General features: G+C 43.3%; 1 protein-coding gene across 2 annotated transcripts in view; it reads left to right on the top strand.

Moving 5' to 3' along the window:
- Positions 1 to 21,759, top strand: part of map3k9 (mitogen-activated protein kinase kinase kinase 9) — an 82,134-nt gene that overhangs the window by 41,613 nt on the left and 18,762 nt on the right. Inside the window, exons 1-3 of one of the 2 annotated variants that reach the window (XM_034194823.1) lie at positions 14,801 to 15,124; positions 20,129 to 20,309; positions 21,405 to 21,553. In XM_034194823.1, coding sequence (XP_034050714.1) covers positions 14,893 to 15,124; positions 20,129 to 20,309; positions 21,405 to 21,553 — 562 coding nt within the window. In that variant the 5' untranslated portion in view covers positions 14,801 to 14,892. Of the gene's footprint in view, positions 1 to 14,800; positions 15,125 to 20,128; positions 20,310 to 21,404; positions 21,554 to 21,759 lie in introns of those variants that run through there. The other variant, XM_034194824.1, reaches the window with a different exon arrangement.

The raw sequence follows: 21,759 nt of genomic DNA, 5'->3' as shown, positions 1-21,759 counted from the left end.
CGAGAGGTTTAATCGCACGCTAAAGACGAGAATGTGGAGATATTTTACTGCTAAAAACAAGAAGATACATCGACGTCCTACCGTCTTTACTCACGGCTTATAACGAGAGTTATCATAAAAGCATTAAGATGAGGCCGAATGAGGTTAATGATCGAAATGTCGATCAAGTGTTTCAAAATTTGTACGGGGCATCCACCCTACGCAGGAGGCCTGTGAAGTGTAAATATAAGGTCGGAGATATAGTCAGGGTCTCCAAGCTCAGGGGAGTTTTTGATAAAAAATATGAACAAAGTTTTCGGATGAATGTTCACGGTGTCAGAATGTATACAACGCATGCCGCCCGTTTATAATTGAAAGATTATGACGGCGAGATCATTGAAGGTTCATTCTATGAACCGGAATTGCAGAAGGTTAAAATAGCAAAAGACAGACCGTATCAGGTTCAAGAAATTATTTGTGAACGTTTTACCAAGGGAAAGAAATTGTATTTGTCAGATGGAAAAATTGGCCCAGAAATTTAACTCCTGGGTTCCCGCGGACCAGCTGATGGCCGTATAAATATGAGAACTTCCATCTTCAACCGACATATGAGAAATGGATCGGGATCTGAAACACGGATTTATATGACTCTGCCTTCAACGCCAGCCTAAAAGTATTCCCGGACAACACAATTCATGCTACCAGTGGACTTGGCTCGACACCTGGATCTAGAGGGTGACTGGGATGTGGCACTGACGGAAATTTCTTATCCGCACACCTGGTTAATATCCGGAAAAGCCTTCCTGTACGTTCCAGGTGATGAAAATTACGGGCAAGAACAAACTCGCCGTTCACTCGCGGTATTTTGACACGGGATAATTATGATAACTTTGAGGTTATTGCAGGGCTGATAAACCCTTGTTTGAAGACTATAGATCCGAATCTGACTTAAAATATGACGATATCCAGAAAAAGTTTCTGTGGGAAGGAGACGGTACCAGCCAGGTATATTTGAAGCCCCGACGGCGTACATGCTGGGATGCACCCTAATCAATGGCTGAGATGTGGACCCGGGTCACGAGCTGTCCCTGCTACCCCGATATAAAAGCAGGGATGTATCACCTGTTCTGTTATACAGACGTTGTACAGCCTCAGGCGGTGGGCGCGCTTTTGCTCCTCTCCTCCGAGCGTTCGAAATTGGAGGTCGTTTCGGGGAAATAATTACAAAGAAATTCAACCCCGCTTATTACATCCCGGTCTCCAAAAGACATATTGAGACAATACGCATCGAAATCAAAAGCGATCAAGATCGAACAGTGGATTTCAGATACGGTAAAGTGGTTGTGACATTATTTTAAACCGGCGGGATAAAAAAAAAAAAAAAAAAAATGGCTGGGGCAGCCCACAAAGCCGACATTTATAGATTTGTGCCTTACTATGAAAATCAAGTCGGGAACGGCCTTCACGGCTTCCACGGCGCTCCTGTTATGTACGGGCGCGGGCTCGGGAACATATTTCGAAACTGTTCAAATTTGTGTCGCCGCTGATTAAACAAGGATACACTCGCCAAACCTCACCTGAAAACGCAGCCTGAAGCATCGCTTCCGACGTAGTGACCGCGTTGTTGAGAGGCCGGACGGAGTCAGGAGCCCGAGCAGCAGCGGGGGTCCAGGATCATGGTGCTCTCAAGAAGGCCCCGGAAACGCCCCCCGGGGAAACGGGTCAAAATGGTTAAAAAGCGAAAGATCCCCAGAAAAAGCAGAACAGTTCGAAGGAAGCATAAGAGGAGGTTGTCCGGGGATATTTTCTCTTAAACAATGTCTCTTTTGCGAAATAATTCCCCCGAATGCACCATGAGCGAATTGGATTTATTCGCCGTCCCCGGGACCCAGCTGTCCATCAAGCAAAGCCAATACGTGAAGTCAGCCCGTTATCAGCCCTGACGGACATGGGCCCTATCGAGTTTTTTATCCCCGGAGACGGTGAGAGGTATTTAGACCTCAATACTCTGCTTTATCTGCGAATGAAAATTACAAACGCCGACGGGACTGACCTGGCTAATGTCGCCGCGCGTGGGCGTCATAAATTATCCTCTCAATACGATTTTCTCACAAGTCGACGTGACTCTGGGTGACCGGCTGATTTCCCAGTCCAGCGCGACGCACCCGTACAGGGCAATGATTGAGACGCTGCTGAACTTTTCCCCCGCTTCACTGAAATCGCAGTTCACGGGCGGTTTGTTTTACAAGGACACCCGGGTCAGCACAATTTGACCGCTGTGGATGACGCGGGCCCGAATAAAGGCCTCGTGAGCAGAGCGCGCTTTAGCGCCGAATCGCGTGAATTTCAAATTCAGGGTCCGCTGCACGCGGACATATTTTTCTGCGAGAGGCTTCTTCTGATAACATTGATCTAAGAGTTAAATTAATTCGAGTCAGCGATGCTTTCTGCCTGATGGGGCTGGCGGCCTCCACTTTCAAGCTGAAAATTCTGGCGCGTCCCTATTCGTTAAGAAAGTCACCATATCCCCTGCAGTGAGATTGGGCCACTCCGCAGCTCTCATGAAAGGGAACCCGTTATCACGAATCAACGTAAGACTTACGTGATCCCCAGCCATTCCAGGATATGCAACCAGGAGAACCTGTTTTTAGGAACCATGCCCAATATGTGGTTCTGGGTATGGTGAATCACAATGCATTCAGCGGGAGAAGAGATCTCTCCCCGTTGAATTTGCACACTATGACCTGGGGTACCTCGCACTCAGTCAAAACGGGAGCAGCTGCCGGCTAAAGCTTTCCAGCCTGAATTTAACAACGAACTCTCTGTCAGGGGGTTTACAATCTCTACACCGCGACCGGACGACACCTCAAAACCAGCCCTCTCTGTATAGACCGGGAGGATTTTGCGCACGGCTACGCGCTGTATGTCTTCAATTTAAACCTGGAGGAGGACAGCGGCGCTCTGAGCCCGTCTCCACAGGCACCCTGCGACTTGAAATGAGATTCAGAGTCGCGACTCCGCATACCACCACGCTGATAGTGTACGCGTGTTATGATCTCTCCTGGAGATTAATTCCAAGTGACAGGTCCTTGTGGATTTTTACTGATGAACACCCTGGAATTGGACGCTGTTATGAGGGGCTTAATAGGAGACCTGTTTGCCGGTGTTTTTGCGTCTGACGAGTTATTCCGGATCAAGCCGGGCCCTCCCGTATATTTCATTGTAAACACCCACCCTAGACATTTACCGGGGGAACACTGGTTAGCGCTCACCGTTGAAAAAATGGTCGAGCCACATTTTTTGACTCGTTCGGCCTCAGCCCTGACTTTGATTACTACCCTAAAAGCATCCTGCGATATCTGGAATCTCCCAGATGTTAAAAACATTCTGTATCACAACAAGCAGCTTCAGCACGAGTTATCCGACGTATGCGGACAACACTGTGTATTATCTGTATAACAGAGCCAGTGGGAAGTCGTACCGGGATGTGGTGTCTTTATACTCCGAAAATACTATTGGGAACGATGATTTGGTTTCTGATTTGTGAAAAGATATCGTATTGCCTTAAGAAAAGCTGCAATACCTCCTGTAACCAGCTAGCAGGGCCTCTGCATGAGTTTAAATATGTCACGGCTTGTGTAACCGGCGATCCTATTTTTTTTGTTTTCCGTGTGAAAATGTAACCCCCGTCTTAGAACGCTCTCCCGATCATACCTTTAAAGTTTTATCGCGTTTGGATAATTTAAACCCCCGTTTTTAACGTAGAGAAGCTTTGACCTTTGACCTTTGATTTTTTTATGTTTTTTTCGCCTGAAAATGGGATGGATGTGTGAGAGCGGCCTTCCGATCATACCTTTAAAGTTTTATTGCGTTTGCATAATGTAAACCCCCGTTTTTAAACGTAGAAAGAAGCTTTGACCTTGACCTTTGATTTTTTTTATGTGTTTTTTTTCGCCTGAAAACGGGATGGATGTGTGAGAGCGGTCTTCCGATCTACCTTTAAAGTTTTATCGCGTTTGCATAATGTAAACCCCCGTTTTAAATGTAGAAAGAAGCTTTGACCTTTGACCTTTGATTTTTTTATGTGTTTTTTTCGCCTGAAAACGGGATGGATGTGTGAGAGCGGCCTTCCGATCATACCCTTAAAGTTTTATCGCGTTTGCATAATGTAAACCCCCGTTTTTAAACGTAGAAAGAAGCTTTGACCTTTGATTTTTTTTATGTGTTTTTTTTCGCGAAACGGGATGGATGTGAGAGCGGCCTTCCGATCATACCTTTAAAGTTTTATCGCGTTTGCATAATGTAAACCCCCGTTTTTAAACGTAGAAAGAAGCTTTGACCTTTGACCTTTGATTTTTTTTATGTGTTTTTTTGTGAAAAATGTTCCGGATGTGTAGAAAATGCACCCCCGATCATACCTTAATGTTTTTCATTTTTTTGCATCGTTGTTATATACAGAAGTGTTGAAAGTTGTTTTAAACCATATGCCGAATAAAAGTGATGAAGGCCGGAGATGAGTTTCAGTCCGTGTTTTTATTAGTAACAATATACAAAAACGTGACTGACTGGAAAGCGATGTATTTTAAAGATCTTGATCATAATCCAGTCAGTTTTTAATTCGATACCCTCCTTTTGGTGAGAAACCTTCCCAGCGTTGGAAGTCTTTTTTTTTTCTTAAGTTTCTTTCTGGCCGGCGAATCGTTAAAGAAGGGATTCATCCGGCGAGCTGCTCCGGCCTTTTTTAAGCTTCTGAAACGCTCGCGCTGCTGGCGTTTGATACGCACGCCACGGAATGTTCCGCTCCTGTAAAATATTGAGGAACTTCAACCAACCTGTAGGGGGCTCGATTTCTTGAACGAGGATCCGAGATGTTCATAAGATCTATGGGGAGGAGACCCCCTCACGACTTTCCCCTTGTAAATAAATTCCCCCGACGGACTCCAGCGCGTATCACCCTTCCATAATTTCCTCATAATATATTCAGCGTTCTACGCTTTCTGGAGGGGATATTCTTCAGACCTCTGTGACAGTCTCATCTACCTCCTCCTCCTCCTCCACCCCCTCCTCCTCAGGTTGCTTAGCAACGCGAGTCTCTTGCGGGGTGAAACGCGTGATTCGAGTTCCCCCTGTTTGATCAGGGTTAAGCGCTGTAGCAGAGCCTCATACTTTTAATTTTTTCATAAGGAGAGTGAGTACGGTCTTCCAGTCTACCTCGCATTCGCGAGTCTAAATCATTTTCCCGCCGTTTGTCTGATGTTATTTCCGCTCGGCGGAACGGAATGACCGAGTTGAAGCATCTGCTGTGGATGAGTAAAACACATCTTTTGCGCCGCTTTGAACGCCATTATCCTCTGGGTACTATTAGACTCGTTATAACGGGCAGGGGCGCGGCGAGCAGAGGCAGGAGAAAGCCGCCCGTCTGAATCAACGCTCTCCGCTTCTTTTTATACTGGTTTTTCTGTCGGCCAGAAGACGTAAAACTCTTTTCGTTTTTTCAAGGCCCGGAATTGAGAGTCGCTCAAGGCGATATTCCCCTTTAATATATTCAAAGCGATCTCGGATAAAGTTTTCAGAAGCTCCGGCCTGCAGTCCTCAGGCTGTGGTGACCTCCCTCTCCCCGCTCTGATTAGCGCTTAAGAGCGGGGGCGTTCCTTTTAAAAGAGAGCTCATGTCCGTTTATTCTTTCTGCAAATAAACTGTGGGCCACTCGTGCGGGGAGTAATCCCGATCTCAGTCTGAACTGATCTGGACACTCCTGCGTGCAATCCAGTAATAAATACCCGTAAGGTACGCTCGTAGCATCATCAAGAGCCTCCATAAAAATTGTTTTCTGCCGGGAAACATTTGCTGAGCCAGAATGTTCATCTGTAACTTGTCTCTGGGATTTTTTAAACGCACCATATAATTACAATTCAAACTGATGGTTCGACTGTATTTCCCTTTAGAACACGTTCTGTGTGATCATGATGACGCTCATATTCCGGTGATGTCTGTACTGGGTGAAAATTCTACAACTTCAGGATGATCCGCTGCTTGAAAGATGAGATCGTCCAAAATAACCAGATGGCTCTGACCTTCAGGGAAAAGGCTGTCGTCCAGAAATGAGTCAGGGAGTCCCTTACAAATTTATTTTTTTTTCTTCAGTTCAGAATACAGAGTTGTTCAGACGTATTACAGCCATACAATGTTGTCAGGCACATATCTCATAGCGTGGCTACAATTTTCCAGCAATGTTTTCACAAACACACTCTTTCCCGAACCACTCGGTCCAACGATGAGACAGGAGAATGGGGCTGAAGTCTGGGGTCAAACTCCCACCGTATTTCCCGAGTGAGACATGCTTCAAAATCCGAACGGTTCGGTTTCCCCGTCCTTTAAAAGACGCCGTTGTCATACACCACCCTGAAGGATTTTTTAAATGACACGTTTGTCAAACTGAAACTGCTTTTATGACGTTTAATTCCCTGCGGTTTTGATAGATTAGCGAGGGCGGGATCTTTTATATAACCCTCGACCAGATCTTTGACGCTGTCAAAGTTTATTTTCTGACAGCTCTCGTGGGTTGAGTGATCCCCTTCACACGCATGACCGTTTTACCTCGTGCGGGTTTTATATGCGTAACTTTTAGGCCCCGCTGCTGCAAACTCTGTGATGACGTCGCTGTTCAACTCGTCGGTGAGCTGCCCCAGATAATTACCGGTAGGCAGCGGGGTTTCACCCCGCCTACAAACGTAAATCAGGCTATCGGTATCATAATACAGAATCCTGTCAGGATTTGCCACAGCCTCCATAAAACCGTACAAGGTCAAACGCGCGTACGCCGTTGTAAACGCTGCGATGAAAATATTGACGGCTTTACCCGGTCGGTTGACGTACCGCGGGGCGTACCTCCATTGAACCATAGCCACCTGACTGCTGAGGAATGTTAGATATGCGACCTCGTACTCTTCAGAAAAGAGATACCTGAACAGATCGTCAGCGTTTTTAACGAGCGCAGTCTGCGTCAGATTTGCCCTCTGGGCGAATTTCCCCCAGAAGGAGTTGAGGCAGATCTTAGCCATCTGTCGTTTTGCCGGATTGTGACTGATTTTTTTCTGGGTCTAAACGAATCTTCTGATTCAGCACAGTAGTCCGTGATATTTTTCTCTGCTCTCGGGGTCTTTATCAAATTTGGGAGGGAAACCAGAGGCTTCCTGCTTGTGTTTAAGAAGGTGTTTTGTAACCCCTCAAAGATTTTATCACTTTTTCCTCAAAATGCCAGACTTCAAAAATCTAGCTACAACATAGCCTGTATCCAGAGCTTTGTGGAATTCCGGGGTCGTCCAAGTCCAGGCAGAGCTCTCTGCTGCTGACTGTGTGTGCACGCTCCAGCTTGATTATTTTCATCAGCGCAGGTGCGACACAGAGTAAACACCAGTTTCCGTGAGGAGTTCTGTGTGGGAGGACGGGGAATTTTAGCCCCCGGGCGGGTACACGATGGCTTTGATGAGCCCGAAATAAGTCCTGGGTCTCGGAAATTTCTCTCGATAATTTCGGATGCCCCGTGGGATATGTGAAATTTATGTTAACGTAAGGATACAGCGAGGTCACGTCGACGTAATAGACCCTCTCATCTTGCTTAGCCGTGTACCTCAGACGGGACGCGCAAGTCCGACCGCCGTATAAAGCGTCGCGAGGTCAAGGGACGCCGGTAACCCCTGCGGCGAGGAAACACTGAACGCTCTCATCCCTCAGCCTCATTTCAAGCCATTGATGCTCCCAAATTACGCTGAGGGTGACGCCCATAGCCCGCAGAAAGGCTATTTTTTTGACACGCTGCGTGGAGCTCTCCAAATGAGTGTTTGTGAGAGGGTTTATTTTGTGCTGTGTAAAACACCTTGCACACCCGTGGTAAAAACATCCGAGAAACTCCCACACTTTTATCCGGCCGTCAATCTGGGCATACCCATCAACATAATAACCTCCTATTTTTTTCTCGCCCCTGTTTAGAGCGTGATCGATGATAATGTTTTGCGTCTCAGCAACCCATTCTAACCACTGCACGGCCACGTCCGAATATTTTATGCTTCGTTCTATAATTGTCGGCGGAGGGGATCGCCAGCGTTTTGTGGAGCAAGAAGTTAGTTTGAAGACTTTCATACACGCGAGGCGATTGTACCGCAGGTAAAAGGGATCCACGCGTGTTTTCAGCGATGACTTCAGACATAAATGTGAGCAGGCTGCAGCCAGGATTTTTTGTATCGTTATCACAATACATAACGGCCTCGGCTTTAAAATCGAAAATGCGTTTTTTTTTCCGCACGTACCACGCGGTTAAATACCTCTCTTTCTCCCTCTGACCTATTTGCGACCCCCGTAAGCAGCTGAGTCGGGTACGGGGCGAATAGTTCAGATTTTTTTCTGAACTGAAACAGGTGCGGAAAGTAGCCTTGCGGACGATTTCGTCTTCAGCCGGATTCCCAGGGCTTTAGGCATCTGAGATAAGCGCATTGTAAGGAAAGATAACGAATCTATATATTTCTGTTTATTTCTGTCATGAGGAGCGCCTCCCCGCTGAGTCGATTATTGAAGCGTTTAAATCCAATACACGTCCGAAGTTATTTTCCCCGATGTGAATTCTCTCCTTCCATCTTTTAAAATCTGTAGCAGGAAGAATCTACCTCAAGGAAATCAATTAATATACCTCTTCAAATGAATTCTCCCGTTCCATCGGAATAAGAGAAAAAATAAAAACAGACTACACATTTTCAAGAAAGTTGTGAGATGAGGTTAATCCAGCTCAGAATATCTTCGAGCCTTGTGTGTCGGTGGAAAATAGACGGTCTCCCTCCACCGCGTGCTGAAAAAAGAGAAAATCGTTAGTTATTAAATATTTAAAATAAATAAATACATAAACTCCGACTCCTTACCGTGTACATCGCGGATCGTTTTACGGGTCTCTCTCGCGTGACCCGCTTCTCCATGGGCTGTGACAGAAAAAATCGGGTTATTCCAGAGTTTTAACCGTGATTTAATCTCGATCACTGTACTTACATCTGCGTGGTGAAGTCGGGGCTTCCAGCCTTTGAACTTCTTCAGGGGCTCTGACTTGATTTCTAGAATCATCACCCTCGCAAGCGGATATTCTGTACTATTTCAATATGTTACCGAGGACGGGTCCGAACGCGCTCTGGACCGTCTGCGTGGTTTTGTCTAAAAAAAAAAAAAAACACACAGTTTCAGACGGCGTGCATCATTTAAAAACACTCATTTCTATCAAAACGATTACTTAAATCACTTACCCTGAAAGTTGATGCGGTTTTCACACTCTGCTCGAAGACAAGAAAACTTAATTAAACAACATGGTTTTTCAGGATTTTTTCCGCAAATTATTCTATTTTATACCCATAGCTGGGGTTCCAGGCATCTTCACTCTTCACCGGTCGTAGTGGAATGCTCGCTGACTCGTGTCCCAGGGACGTGAGTGAGAAGGAGCTTTGTTGATGTCCGGGTTCATCACCTCGGGGCAGCATCTCGGCTCAGCGGGTGTCCCGCGCCCCATGATCGATCGGCTCGCGCACCATGATCGATCGGCTAATATCTTAAAAGAAAACATCATTTGGCGTGAGTGGGGAGAGAGCTTTGTTGATTGTTCGGGTTCATCACCTCGGGGCAGCATCTCCGCTCAGCGGTTTGTCCCGCCACACATACACACACCCACACACCGCGAGCACACACACACACACACACACACGCACACACACAGACACAGCTAGCGTCTGCAACAGGTATTACAGCCGTGGGGTCATGTTTCCACGAGCAGCTCTATGCGTGGGTATTTGACCGTCTTGCTGCAAAGACTTACAGCCGAGAGACGGCTATTTGTTTCCCTTCTTTAATTTACGAATTAAAAAAAAGAAAAGGAAACGTAATAATTTAAGAATTAAAAATATTAAAGGGCCATTAAATAATAGACACTGATTTATGTTTAATTATTTCAGAATTAGTTAATTCTTAATACATTAAAAAGATCTAGGTATTTTTAATCATTCTTTAATTAATGAAATAAAATGACATTAAAAATATTAGACCCTGGGGGGAGGGGAGGTATGGCTTGGAGGCGGTGCTTGGGCGGGGTTAGGGGAGGAGCTTGGGTGGGGCTAGGGGAGGAGCCATGGGGCGGAACTAGGGGAGGAGCCGGGGGCGGGGCTTAGGGGCGGGACATACTGACGTCATCGACTCTGATTGGATGTGACGTCATAAGGGGCGGGGGGGCTCGGAGGCGGGACTAGGGCAGGGCTTAGGGGTGGGACATAGTGACATCATCGATTATGATTGGCTGTGATGTCATAAGGGGCGGGATTAGGGGATGGGTTAGGGGCGGGGCTTAGGGGCGGACATAGTGACGTAATCGATTCTGATTGGCTGTGATGTCATAAAGGGGGCGGGGCTTAGTGACGTAGTCGATTCTGATTGGCTGACAGGGTCATTAATCACTTTTTGACTAAAGCTTGGTCAGTTTTCTCTCTTGTGACATTCATTCATTCATTCATTCATCTTCTACCGCTTAGTCCAATTAAGGGTTGCGGGGGGTTAGAGCCTATCCCAGCAGTCACAGAGCGCGAGGCGGGGTACACCCAGGCCAGGACGCCAGTCTGTTGCAGGGCCACAAATAGACAAACAAACACAGACACACCCACACACACACCTACGGACAATTTTTTTTTTAAGATGCCAATCCACCTAACCCGCATGTCTTTGGATGTGGAAACCGGAGCACCCGAGGAAACCCATGCAAACACGGGGAGAACATGCAAACTCCACACAGAAAGGGCCACGTGAATTGAACCCACACGACCTTCTCGCTGTTAGGCAACAGTGCTAACCACTAAGCCACCGTGCTGCCTAAATGTGACATCACAACACATAAATTTCTGCTAAGCAGCAAACATCAGGATAACATGCTAGCATTAATGAGAGGACTTGATCATGTCTGAGGCACGTAGTTCTAATGGATTGAAAAATTTGGAACAGGAATTGACAAACGTGGTGTTTTAATCCCAGCATTTTACATTACACAGATTTTTAGGAAGCTGAAAGGCACCAGGTGTCATAAAAAACAGGAATAACAAATTTGAAGGCAGATATAGCCCTCGGGGCTGATGCTGCCGGCAAAACCTGTTTTCATGTCTCAAATACTTACATATGTCGCAAACATCTAAAGCGTGTTGTTTTTGCTGACATTTTCCATACAGCAGGAGAATTTCTGCACATGTGAGACATTAAGGATGGTTAAAATGAAAGTCCAGCCATGTGTAAGAGTTAAAAATTGATGAAGCTTATTTTGTACAGTGTGACCTCCATTACCCCCCCAACCCTCAAGCAACCAAGGTATTTTAGCAACTAAAATGACAGAGTGGGATTATTATGATCTCATTGACTATATGTTGGAATACTTCTATATCAATGATTGTTTTAGGGTTTTTTTCATTTATATTTCACTCTGTAATATATTTGTCCTTCATCCTTTTCATCCTCACTCTGGACATCAAGAATCAGTTTCAATGCTTGTGCAGCTGTAAATCTTGCTATTCTCTGTCTGTTGGTCATGCTTCCTTGCAAAACAGTAAAAATATAATGATTACAGTTGACAAATTACAATACAATCTGAAGCTATAATGTCAAACACCTCATAGATCTTCACGGGGTCATAACCCCACAGAGGTTTGGGTTATAATTGCCACACGGATCGACCGATCCTTGCAAAATTCTATGAACAAATGCAGGACAAATAGATTGACAAATTCATGGTAGGAAACTTTTTTCTGATTAAATTAGAAAAATGGTGCACAAAAATATGGCCCGGGGTTATAAATGACCCCACTTGGTCATTTGAGTGTTAAAATCATAAGAACAGCCACAGGTGTCTGGGCGGATACGGCCTTAGCTGTTCTTTCATTGCTTCTTTCTCAGAAGCAGGTGGCCTACTTCCACACGCCATCTGCCTGAAATATTCATCAAGGTCGTCTGGTTTATAGACTGTTAGACAAGCACGGGGGGGAGCTTTACGAGCCTCGACCCAAGAATCAGACAGAAAGTCCTGTATCACACACCCACAGCAGGGAGACACCTTCAAACGATCGTTGCTAAAGGGATCTTATTTATTTACTTCTTTCCAGAAATCCGCACCAGATTTTAGAACATATTTCATGCTTGTGTAATAGCAGGGGGAATATTTCTGCCAGATTCTGTATTTGGGGCAGCACAGTGGCTTAGTGCTTTGAGAAAGCATCCTTCTGGATGACCTCTTTGTTTGGTCCCTTGTTAAGAAACATTTTCCTTGCTGGAGTGCTTTATGTCAAATGACTAAATCAGAACTAGTTCCAGGAAGGTGTAAGTAGGTGACCCTGAGCTCTTTGACCCCGGGATGGATCTTACACCATATGAAGGATTGTTTCAGTTATTTGATAAATAACTGAAACAATCCTTCATATGGTGATACAAGCACCAAATTTTGCACAAATACTCCTTAGACATTACTCTTTTAAAAAAACAGTAGCCACTTGAATTTTCTATAGGCAAGCCATGGAGGAGTCAATTGAAGAAATACAGGGGTCAAAATTTTAAAAATGCTCCAATCATATTGAAAGCTATACCACATTATTTGTCTGATCACAAAGATTCCCAAAAGGTATAGTTTGGACTATCTATGACTGAATGTTATGGAGTTATTAGGTAAAAACATTAAGAATAGTGACAAAGATCAGTTTCAGTTTGTACAGGGTGTGTGAAAGTGTAGTGACACGGACCCACAACAGGGGGCGCAAATGAACGGTCAATAGATGAGCCAAAAGGTACAATTTAATGTTGTGAAACGTGCACAACGAACATACAGACAATCTCAGAATATAATTACAGTCAAATTACAAAGGTGACGTGTGGGCAGGCTCGAGGATAGAAGACGTCTGTCCTGAGAAGAACCGGAACCACACGATTTCCTCCCCCACAGAACCTGGTGAATACTGGAGCCGCCAAGTCCCGAATTCCCAGGTGATCACCGTCCCCGACTGTCGGATCTGGTACTGCTGGCGAAGAACAAAGACAGTCAAGTGTGGGTGTGTGTACACCCAGTAACAACAGCGGTGGGAATGCCACCTCCACCTCGCACTCAATATTGTTGCAGCGGTCTCAGATGAAAAGGAGCGCCGTCTTGCACAGCCTCCGCAAAAACGACCGGTTCTCCTGCAAACACTCACAATAACAGATTTATAAATCTCACAAAAAGGCTGAGCGTATATACCTCCAATGAAGTATGATAACTCGGCGATGAGGTGGAGATGACGTCTGGTCTTATGGAGTGCGATGATGAAGAATGTGTGACAGCTGTCAGGAATTATGAGTGACAGCTGTGTTCCGTGGCGGCAGCGCCCTCTCGTGCCTGAAGCCCGCACTTCAGGCAGGGCGCCCTTTGGTGGTGGGCCAGCATTACTCCTCTTCTGGCGGCCCACACAACACAGGGGTCAGAAAAAGTTGCTCCAATTTTGGTAAAAAGTGTTGCAAATTATTGGTTGAGCTAATAGGATTAATAAATGGAATAGTTTCGACTGTGTTGATTGTCTGGTCTGCAAAGTAAAGGCCAAACAGTGTCGACATCCATTGGATTCTGTGGCATGTGACATATGTTACCCTGTAACATGATAACTAAGCATAGCACATGGTGCAAACTATTCCTTTTTAAAACCCTGTTAACGCAACCAATAATTTGCATCATGTTTTACAATATTTGGGGCAACTTTAAGTTTTGACGTCTGTTCAAACTGAAATTGACCTTTGTCACCTTCTTGCTGTTTTTTTTAATTATCTTTTATTGTTGTTGCCATACAGTACACATAGTTATCTTAAAACTTTGCATACAATTACAATAGAATCAATGCATTTCCAAAACAGTCTTTCCCTTTTTCTTTTTTTTAACAATAACCAAACATCAAGATTCATATTAACAAAAAAATAAGTAAATATTTACTTGTGTATATATATATATATATATATATATATATATATATATATATATATATATATATATATATATATATATAGAACAAAGGTAGCATAAATCAAGGGATTAACTAAAAAAACATTCAAACAAATCGGATCTGAATAATCTGATAAAATATCCTTTCCGTATTCTGTCAAATTTTTCAGTTTCCCTTATGCACAACATAGGTCAATTTCTCAATCATATACATGTCATACATTACATCAAACCAATTTTCTTTTTTTGGTGCTATAGTTTTTAGCCAATTTCTTGTAATGCCCTTTTTTTGCTGCCAATAGCATCAATCTCAACATTTTAAAATTCAAATTCTTCTGGTGATTCACATTTTTTCCTTCTTGCTGTTTTTACCCCATAACTCCATAACATTCAGTCATAGATAGTCCAAACTATACCTTTTTGGAATTGTTATGTTCAGACAAATAATGTGGTATAGTTTTCAATATGATTGGAACATTTTTAAATCTTGATCCCTGTGTAATTGTTCAATTGACCCCTACCTGGACGCCTATTGAAAATTCAAGTGGCCACTCAGTTTTTTCAAAAGAGTGATGTCTAAGGAGCATTTGTGCCGACTTTGGTGCTTGTATCACCATTTGAGGGATTCCTCTGTAAATATTCTGCTGTTTGCTGCACGTGAAGATCAGTACTTTGAACTCAGTTATGAGTTTAAATGTATTTTATTTTCTCTCTCCCCAGTCCTTGAGATTGAGTTCTCTGAGCTTACCCTGGAGGAAATCATCGGGGTAGGTGGCTTTGGGAAAGTGTACCGTGCATTTTTGGCGAGGCACGGAGGTGGCGTGAAGGCAGCCCGACGAGATCCCGACGAGGATCCGGAACAGACTCTAGAGAGTGTACGCCAGGAGGCCAAACTGTTCGCTATGCTGCATCACCCCAACATCATGGCCCTGCTGGGAGTGTGCCTGCAGGAGCCCAACCTGTGCCTGATCATGGAATTTGCTCGTGGAGGCCCGCTCAACCGCATCCTCGCCGGGAAACGCATCCCTCCGTGCATGCTGGTGGATTGGGCTGTGCAGGTCGCTCACGGCATGCACTACCTCCACAGCAAAGCCATCGTCCCCATCATTCACCGAGACCTAAAGTCCAGCAACAGTAAGGTTCATTGTGTGTGTTATTTCTATGGCATATGAGTGTAATGCATTCTACAGAATGACTAAAAAGTATAGTTTTTACAGCTTATTATTCATGTAATAACTAAATGCAAGATTTTAACATGGGTTTATATGGTCATTCACTCACTTTTGTAGTCAGCCTCAAGTTGCCATTCAGGCATTTGCAGGTTTTGGCACTTCTGCTTTGGCTTCATGTTCTAGCACCAGAGGTTTCCACTTGATTGGTCCATAGTCCACAGGAAATCCAGTAAACCTTGCAATTGAATGTACCAAGCATTTGAATGCATTTTTTAACATATTATTCATGTTTATTTCAAAGTTGACTGATGCTACACTGTAGCTCTTGAGCATTTTTAAATATTTAAATTGTGGGCCAGCTTGGATTTGCATAAAAATCCGTAACTTTGGACCTGCTTAATGGAATTTGACAATCTTTTTTTTCCGAGATCAATGTTCTTCAATGACAAAGAGGCTGGTTTAAGTTTCAAAGATTGCAGAATAATTTCATTGAATGTTTTCTATACAACAGAGATGATGCTAACACGTACAACAGATGTAACACAACATATTGTAGTAATGGTTTTATATACAAAATGTTTGTTAATAATTAGCTTAATTATATTAAACCCTATAACTGTTGCATGATTAACAGTGTACATCAATCTCAGTCTCAATCTCAATTTATTTATAAAGCACTTTAAAATGCACCAACAACCAAAGCGCTGTACACAACAAAAACAGGCAAGTTAAATAAATAAATAAAAGCTACAGTTAAAAGCAGAAACACTAAAAAAAAAAAAAAAAAAAAAAAGTGTCAAGCTGCGTTAAAAGCCAAAGAGAAAAACGATTTAAAAGCAGAGAGAGAATCAGCCTGCCTAATGTGCAAATGAAGATCATTCCACAGTCTCGGGGCAACGACTGAAAAAGCTCGGTCACCTCTACGCTTCCTCTTTGACCTTGGGATAACCAACAGTGACAAATCAGCTGAGTGAGCGTGAAGGGGCATATAAATGAAGCAGGTCAGACAGATATAGCGGGGCAAGGCCATGAAGACATTTAAAAACAAATAAAAGAATTTTAAAATCAATTCTAAAACGAACTGGGAGCCAATGAAGTGAGGCCAAAACCGGTGTAATGTGCTCGCACCTTCTAACACCAGCCAAAAGTCGAGCAGCAGCATTCTGCACCATTTGTAGGTGAGTAAGCAGCGTCTGATTCAGCCCAATATAAAGTGCATTGCAATAGTCCAGGCAATTAGTGATAAAAGCATGGATTAAAATCTCAAAATGATGTCGTGAAAGAAATCGTTTCACCTTGGCCAGTTGTCTAAGTTGACAGAAACTAGACGTGACTACTGACCTAATCTGAGCATCGAATTTAAGATCACTGTCCAGCTTAACAGCCAGGTTTATTGCTGTCTGTGTCAGATACTGACTCATGGGACCCAGATCCACATTGATTTTGGAAGTGTCCCTAGGTCCAAACAGCAACACCTCAGTCTTTTTATCATTCAGGTGTAGAAAATTTATGGACAACCATGCCTTAATGTCACCAATGCACTCTAAGAGATGGTTCGCAGAGTATGCATTTTGCTGCTTCAGTGGCAGATAAATTTGACAGTCATCAGCATAAAAATGAAAAGAGATATCATGTCTCCTAAAAATTGATCCCATTGGGAGTAAATACAAAGAAAAAAGAAGCGGACCAAGTATGGAGCCTTGAGGCACCCCACATGCAAGGGGCACTGCACAAGATTCAGCAGCTCCAATACGGACACAAAAACTTCTCTCTGAAAGGTAGGATCTAAAACAACACCCTTAATGCCCACCCAGTTTTCCAGGCGAGACAAGAGGATCTGATGGTCCACTGTATCGAAGGCCGCTGTTAGATCCAACAGGACCAAAACAACACAGTGACCAGAATCAGTAGCTATACAAATGCCATTAAAAACCTGCAGCAGTGCCGACTCAGTACTGTGACGGGATTTAAAACCAGACTGAAACAACTCCAGGGTGTCATGATTATTAAGAAAAGAACTCAACTGGCAGTATACAATTTTCTCCAAAATTTTAGAGAGAAAAGGAAGTTTGGAAATTGGCCTATAATTGGACAATTCAGAAGCAGATTAAATATGGATTGTGATTCTTAAGAAATGTACAACCCCAATTCCAATGAAGTTGGGACATTGTGTAAAATGTAAATAAAAACAGAATACAATGATTTGCAAATCCTCTTCATATGTATATGTACCACTGTGTTACATCACCTTTCCTTCTAACAACACTCAATAAGCATTTGGGAACTGAGGACACTAATTGTTGAAGCTTTGTAGGTGGAATTCTTTCTCATTCTTGCTTGATGTACGACTTCAGTTGTTCAACAGTCCCATATCATAATTAAGGTTATCCTTAATTGTTCTCCGTTGTTGTATTTTGCGCTTCATAATGCGCCACAAATTTTCAATGGGCGACAGGTCTGGACTGCAGAAAGGCCAGTCTAGTACCCGCACTCTTTTACTACAAAGCCACACTGTTGTAACACGTGCAGAATGTGGCTTGGCATTGTCTTGCTGACATAAGCAGGGACGTCCCTGAAAAAAAACGTTGCTTGGATGGCAGCATGTGTTGCTCCAAAACCTGGATGTACCTTTCAGCATTGATGGTGCTATCACAGATGTGTAAGTTGTCCATGCCATGGGCACTAACACACCCCCATACCATCACAGATGCTGGCTTTTGATCTTTGCACTGGTAACAATCTGGATGGTCATTTTCCTCTTTTGTCCGGAGGACATGATGTCCATGATTTCCAAAAACAGTTTGAAATGTGGACTCATCAGACCACAGCACATTTTTCCACTTTGCATCTGTCCATTTCAAATGAGCTCAGGCCCAGAGAAGGCAGCGGCATTTCTGGATGTTGTTGATGTATGGCTTTTGCTTTGCATGGTAGAGTTTTAACTTGCACTTGTAGATTTAGCGACGAACTGTGTTAACTGGCAATGGTTTTCAGACGTGTTCCTGAGCCCACGCGGTAAGATCCTTTACACAATGATGTTGGTTTTTAATGCAGTGCCACCTGAGGGATCGAAGGTCACGGGCATTCAGTGTTGGTTTTCGGCCTTGCTGCTTACGTGTAGAAGGTTCTCCAGATTCTCTGAATCTTCTGATTATATTATGGACTGTAGATGATGGAATCCCTAAATTCCTTGCAACTGAATGTTGAGAAACATTGTTCTTAAATTGTTGGACTATTTTTTCACACAGTTGTTCACAAAGTGGTGATCCTCACCCCATCCTTGCTTGTGAACGGCTGATTTTTTGGGGGATACTCCTTTTATACCCAATCATGACACTCACCTGTTTCCAATTAATCTGTTCACCCGTGGAATGTTCCAAACAGGTGTTCTTTGAGCATTCATCAACTTTCCCAGTCTTTTGTTGCCCCTGTCGCAGCTTTTTTGAAATGTGTTGCAGGCATCCATTTCAAAATGAGCAAATATTTGCACAAAAACAATAAAGTTTATCAGTTTCTACATTAATTATCTTGTATTTATGGTGTATTCAATTGAATATAGGTTGAAGAGGATTTGCAAATCATCTTATTCTGTTTTTATTTACATTTCACCCAACATCCCAATTTCATTGGAATTGGGGTTGTAGTTCTACGAGCACTGCAATTTGATATCACAATATATACTCATTTTATTTGCTTTTTATAGCAGAACTGGGGTTGAATGATGCATTGTGGAGACTGTATACCATAAATCATATCCCTCTCCCATCCCCTAGTCAGGTGTACTGTACTGCAAATTTGGTAATTAAATAAAAAAAAAAAGTGGCACACATAGTACACTTTAGGGGTCAGCACTGTCTACTTAATTGGCATCTCATGATGTCTGTTATGGTGCATCAGGCAGGAGAACTCTTCTTGCTATCATGACTGAAATTTTTTTTTCCATGCTTGGTGTGAAAGGTTATCCTTAATTGTTTCACTTCTTGAAGTATATATTCATCAGTGATCAGTTTGATCTGTGGGGACGTTTTTACAGCCAGCCTTGTTATTTCCTGTGTCTGTTTCAAATAGAGGTGACGTCACATAATTCCAGATTAGATCTACAAAATGTACTACATTTCTACTTCATCTGTAAGAAACTAAACTTGAATTATATGAATTCTGGACTTTAAAAATCTATTCTTATTTCATTAAAATAAATATCACTATTGCAAGAATCTATTTTTTTTTCCCCACCACGACTGTTGGATGCTGCAAGCTGAGGAGAGCAACTAAAAATCAGCTGTTTGTTTCTTGTTTAAACTCCTGCGTTACACAGGATTTACTTAAACCACTTTGAATTTAGTGTTTTTGGAGGGACTTTGTGCATTTGGAGCCATATGAGCGGCAGTTAAAGGGCTGCTTGATGTGTGCCTACAGCCTGGAGATACGCCCTCTGCACTGGCCACAGCCGCAGCAGATGGCCTGGCATTGTAAAGCTGAATGGGTGAGAGAGCAGAGGAGGCGTGTGGTTAGGAGGAGTGCTGCATGTTGGGATCTGGGTGTTTTCTGTGGCTTTTTGAGGAAGTGGGTGTGTCATTGCAGTTTATTTGTGCAGCTTTACTGCGTTATTGCAAGTATTTGACATGTAGTTAAAATACAAAGTGAGGTGATTAGCACTGGTTGAGTATTTTTCGTGTGGCTCACGATTTCTTCAATTCCCTCTTTTTCTCTTTTTCCCATCGCCTCCTCCCACAACCACACCCTGTTTTGTTCATGCACCTTGTATCTCATAACTGCATTCCCACCTGCGCTTTGTTTTGTTTTGTTTTTTTTGCCCTGTGCATCATTCCAACCCTGGTGATACTCCCTGAAACCATTAAATTTACCATCAATCCACATGCCAATCCTCCCCCTGCAAAACCCGTCCAACCTAAAACTCCATGTGTCACCTTCCCCTTCACCTTTGCCCCACTCATATCCGCTCTAGTCCTGATCCTTGAGAGGGTTGAGATGGAAGACCTTAGCAACAAGACTCTGAAGATCACAGACTTTGGTTTGGCAAGAGAGTGGCACCGCACGACGAAGATGAGTGCCGCCGGAACCTATGCCTGGATGGCTCCTGAAGTCATCCGTTCATCCACTTTCTCCAAGGGTAGCGATGTTTGGAGGTGGGCAGAGAGGGTTCCTGCAACAAACATGCTACACCTGTGTTTCAGGTTGCAGAACCGGTGTCACAGACTGAAGGGTCCCCCCCTAAAAATCAGTCAGCCCTGCCTTCACTGCGCATCCGTTAGCCGCGGTTCAGAGATTATCACCTCGTTTCTGCTTCAAACTGCACTCCAGTCATCATCTATCTCAACGACAGATATGTGAAGCTTTTGTGCACCAATCATTTCCACATAAATTCAGTATTATTTCATCATAAAAGACAGAGAGCGCCGCAGCTACACGAGCCGCAAGCTGATGCGTTCACTGCGCGACAGTCATTTCAAAGCATCACTGAGTTTCGCCTCGTTTCTGCTTAAAACTGACTTTAGAATGATTTAAGAGGTGTTTCTTTGTCATTTGATGGTTAATAATCCCATTAATCCATTTGATTGCTTTGGGTGAAGAGAGTCCGTCTCAGACAGGCTGCTGAGCTCCGAAATGACGCATGCGCAGTTGAGGCTCACATAACCATAGACCTTTCTCTGTTGTTTGGCTGTTTATACAACAAGCAGTGAGACTTTTTCTTTTTTTTTTTAGGAATTTAAATCAGTCTGTGTCCAACAAACATATCATATAACACTTGAATTACACATATGTTTAAAAAGATAATATAGGTCATTGTTATTGGGTTTTTTGTTTATTTATTTAGTCATGTGCCATCAGTTATTGTTTGCTGCATTAATATATTGGCATTTTATAAATACGCTATTATCTGATTCACTTTGATATTCACGATTTCAGTGCAGATATTTAAATAATTCGGACATACTCTCTCTCTCTCTCTCCACACACATACACACACACACACACACACACACACACACACACACACACACATATATATATATATATATATGTGTGTGTGTGTGTGCAGTAAAATCACCAGTGTTAAACTAACACTGTCAGTTTTACACTGGTGATTTTACTGTGTGTGTACATATACATATATGTTTAAACGTTTGTCTTTATGTCAACCAGACTGCAACACCGTAAGAGCATGTTTCGAAATCATTTAACCAAGTTGGTTTGATGATCACTGTTCGTTTTTCTTGAAGTTATGGTGTGCTGCTCTGGGAGCTGCTGACAGGAGAGGTTCCTTTTCGGGGCATTGACGGTCTGGCAGTGGCATATGGGGTGGCAATGAACAAACTGGCATTGCCCATTCCCTCAACCTGTCCTGAGCCTTTTGCACGTCTTATGGAGGGTAAGTCCGATTATACCTTGAAAGGTCAAACTCTTTTATATTGGCTTTTTGGGGAATATTTTTTTAAAATCACATATGGTTATTATTAAATAGTAACATTAAATCACATATTCCTATTAGTCACATGGTCTTTGGCCCTGAATGACCTTTATATGTCAAATTTATGATTATCTATATTATAATAGCCAAGTGGCCCCTGTGTGTGT

The sequence above is a fragment of the Thalassophryne amazonica genome, chromosome 19 (assembly GCF_902500255.1).
Source record: "Thalassophryne amazonica chromosome 19, fThaAma1.1, whole genome shotgun sequence".
NCBI classification, from domain to species: Eukaryota; Metazoa; Chordata; class Actinopteri; order Batrachoidiformes; family Batrachoididae; genus Thalassophryne; species Thalassophryne amazonica.
Note: the sequence above shows the minus strand (reverse complement) of the source record. Positions and strands in the feature narration are given on the sequence as shown.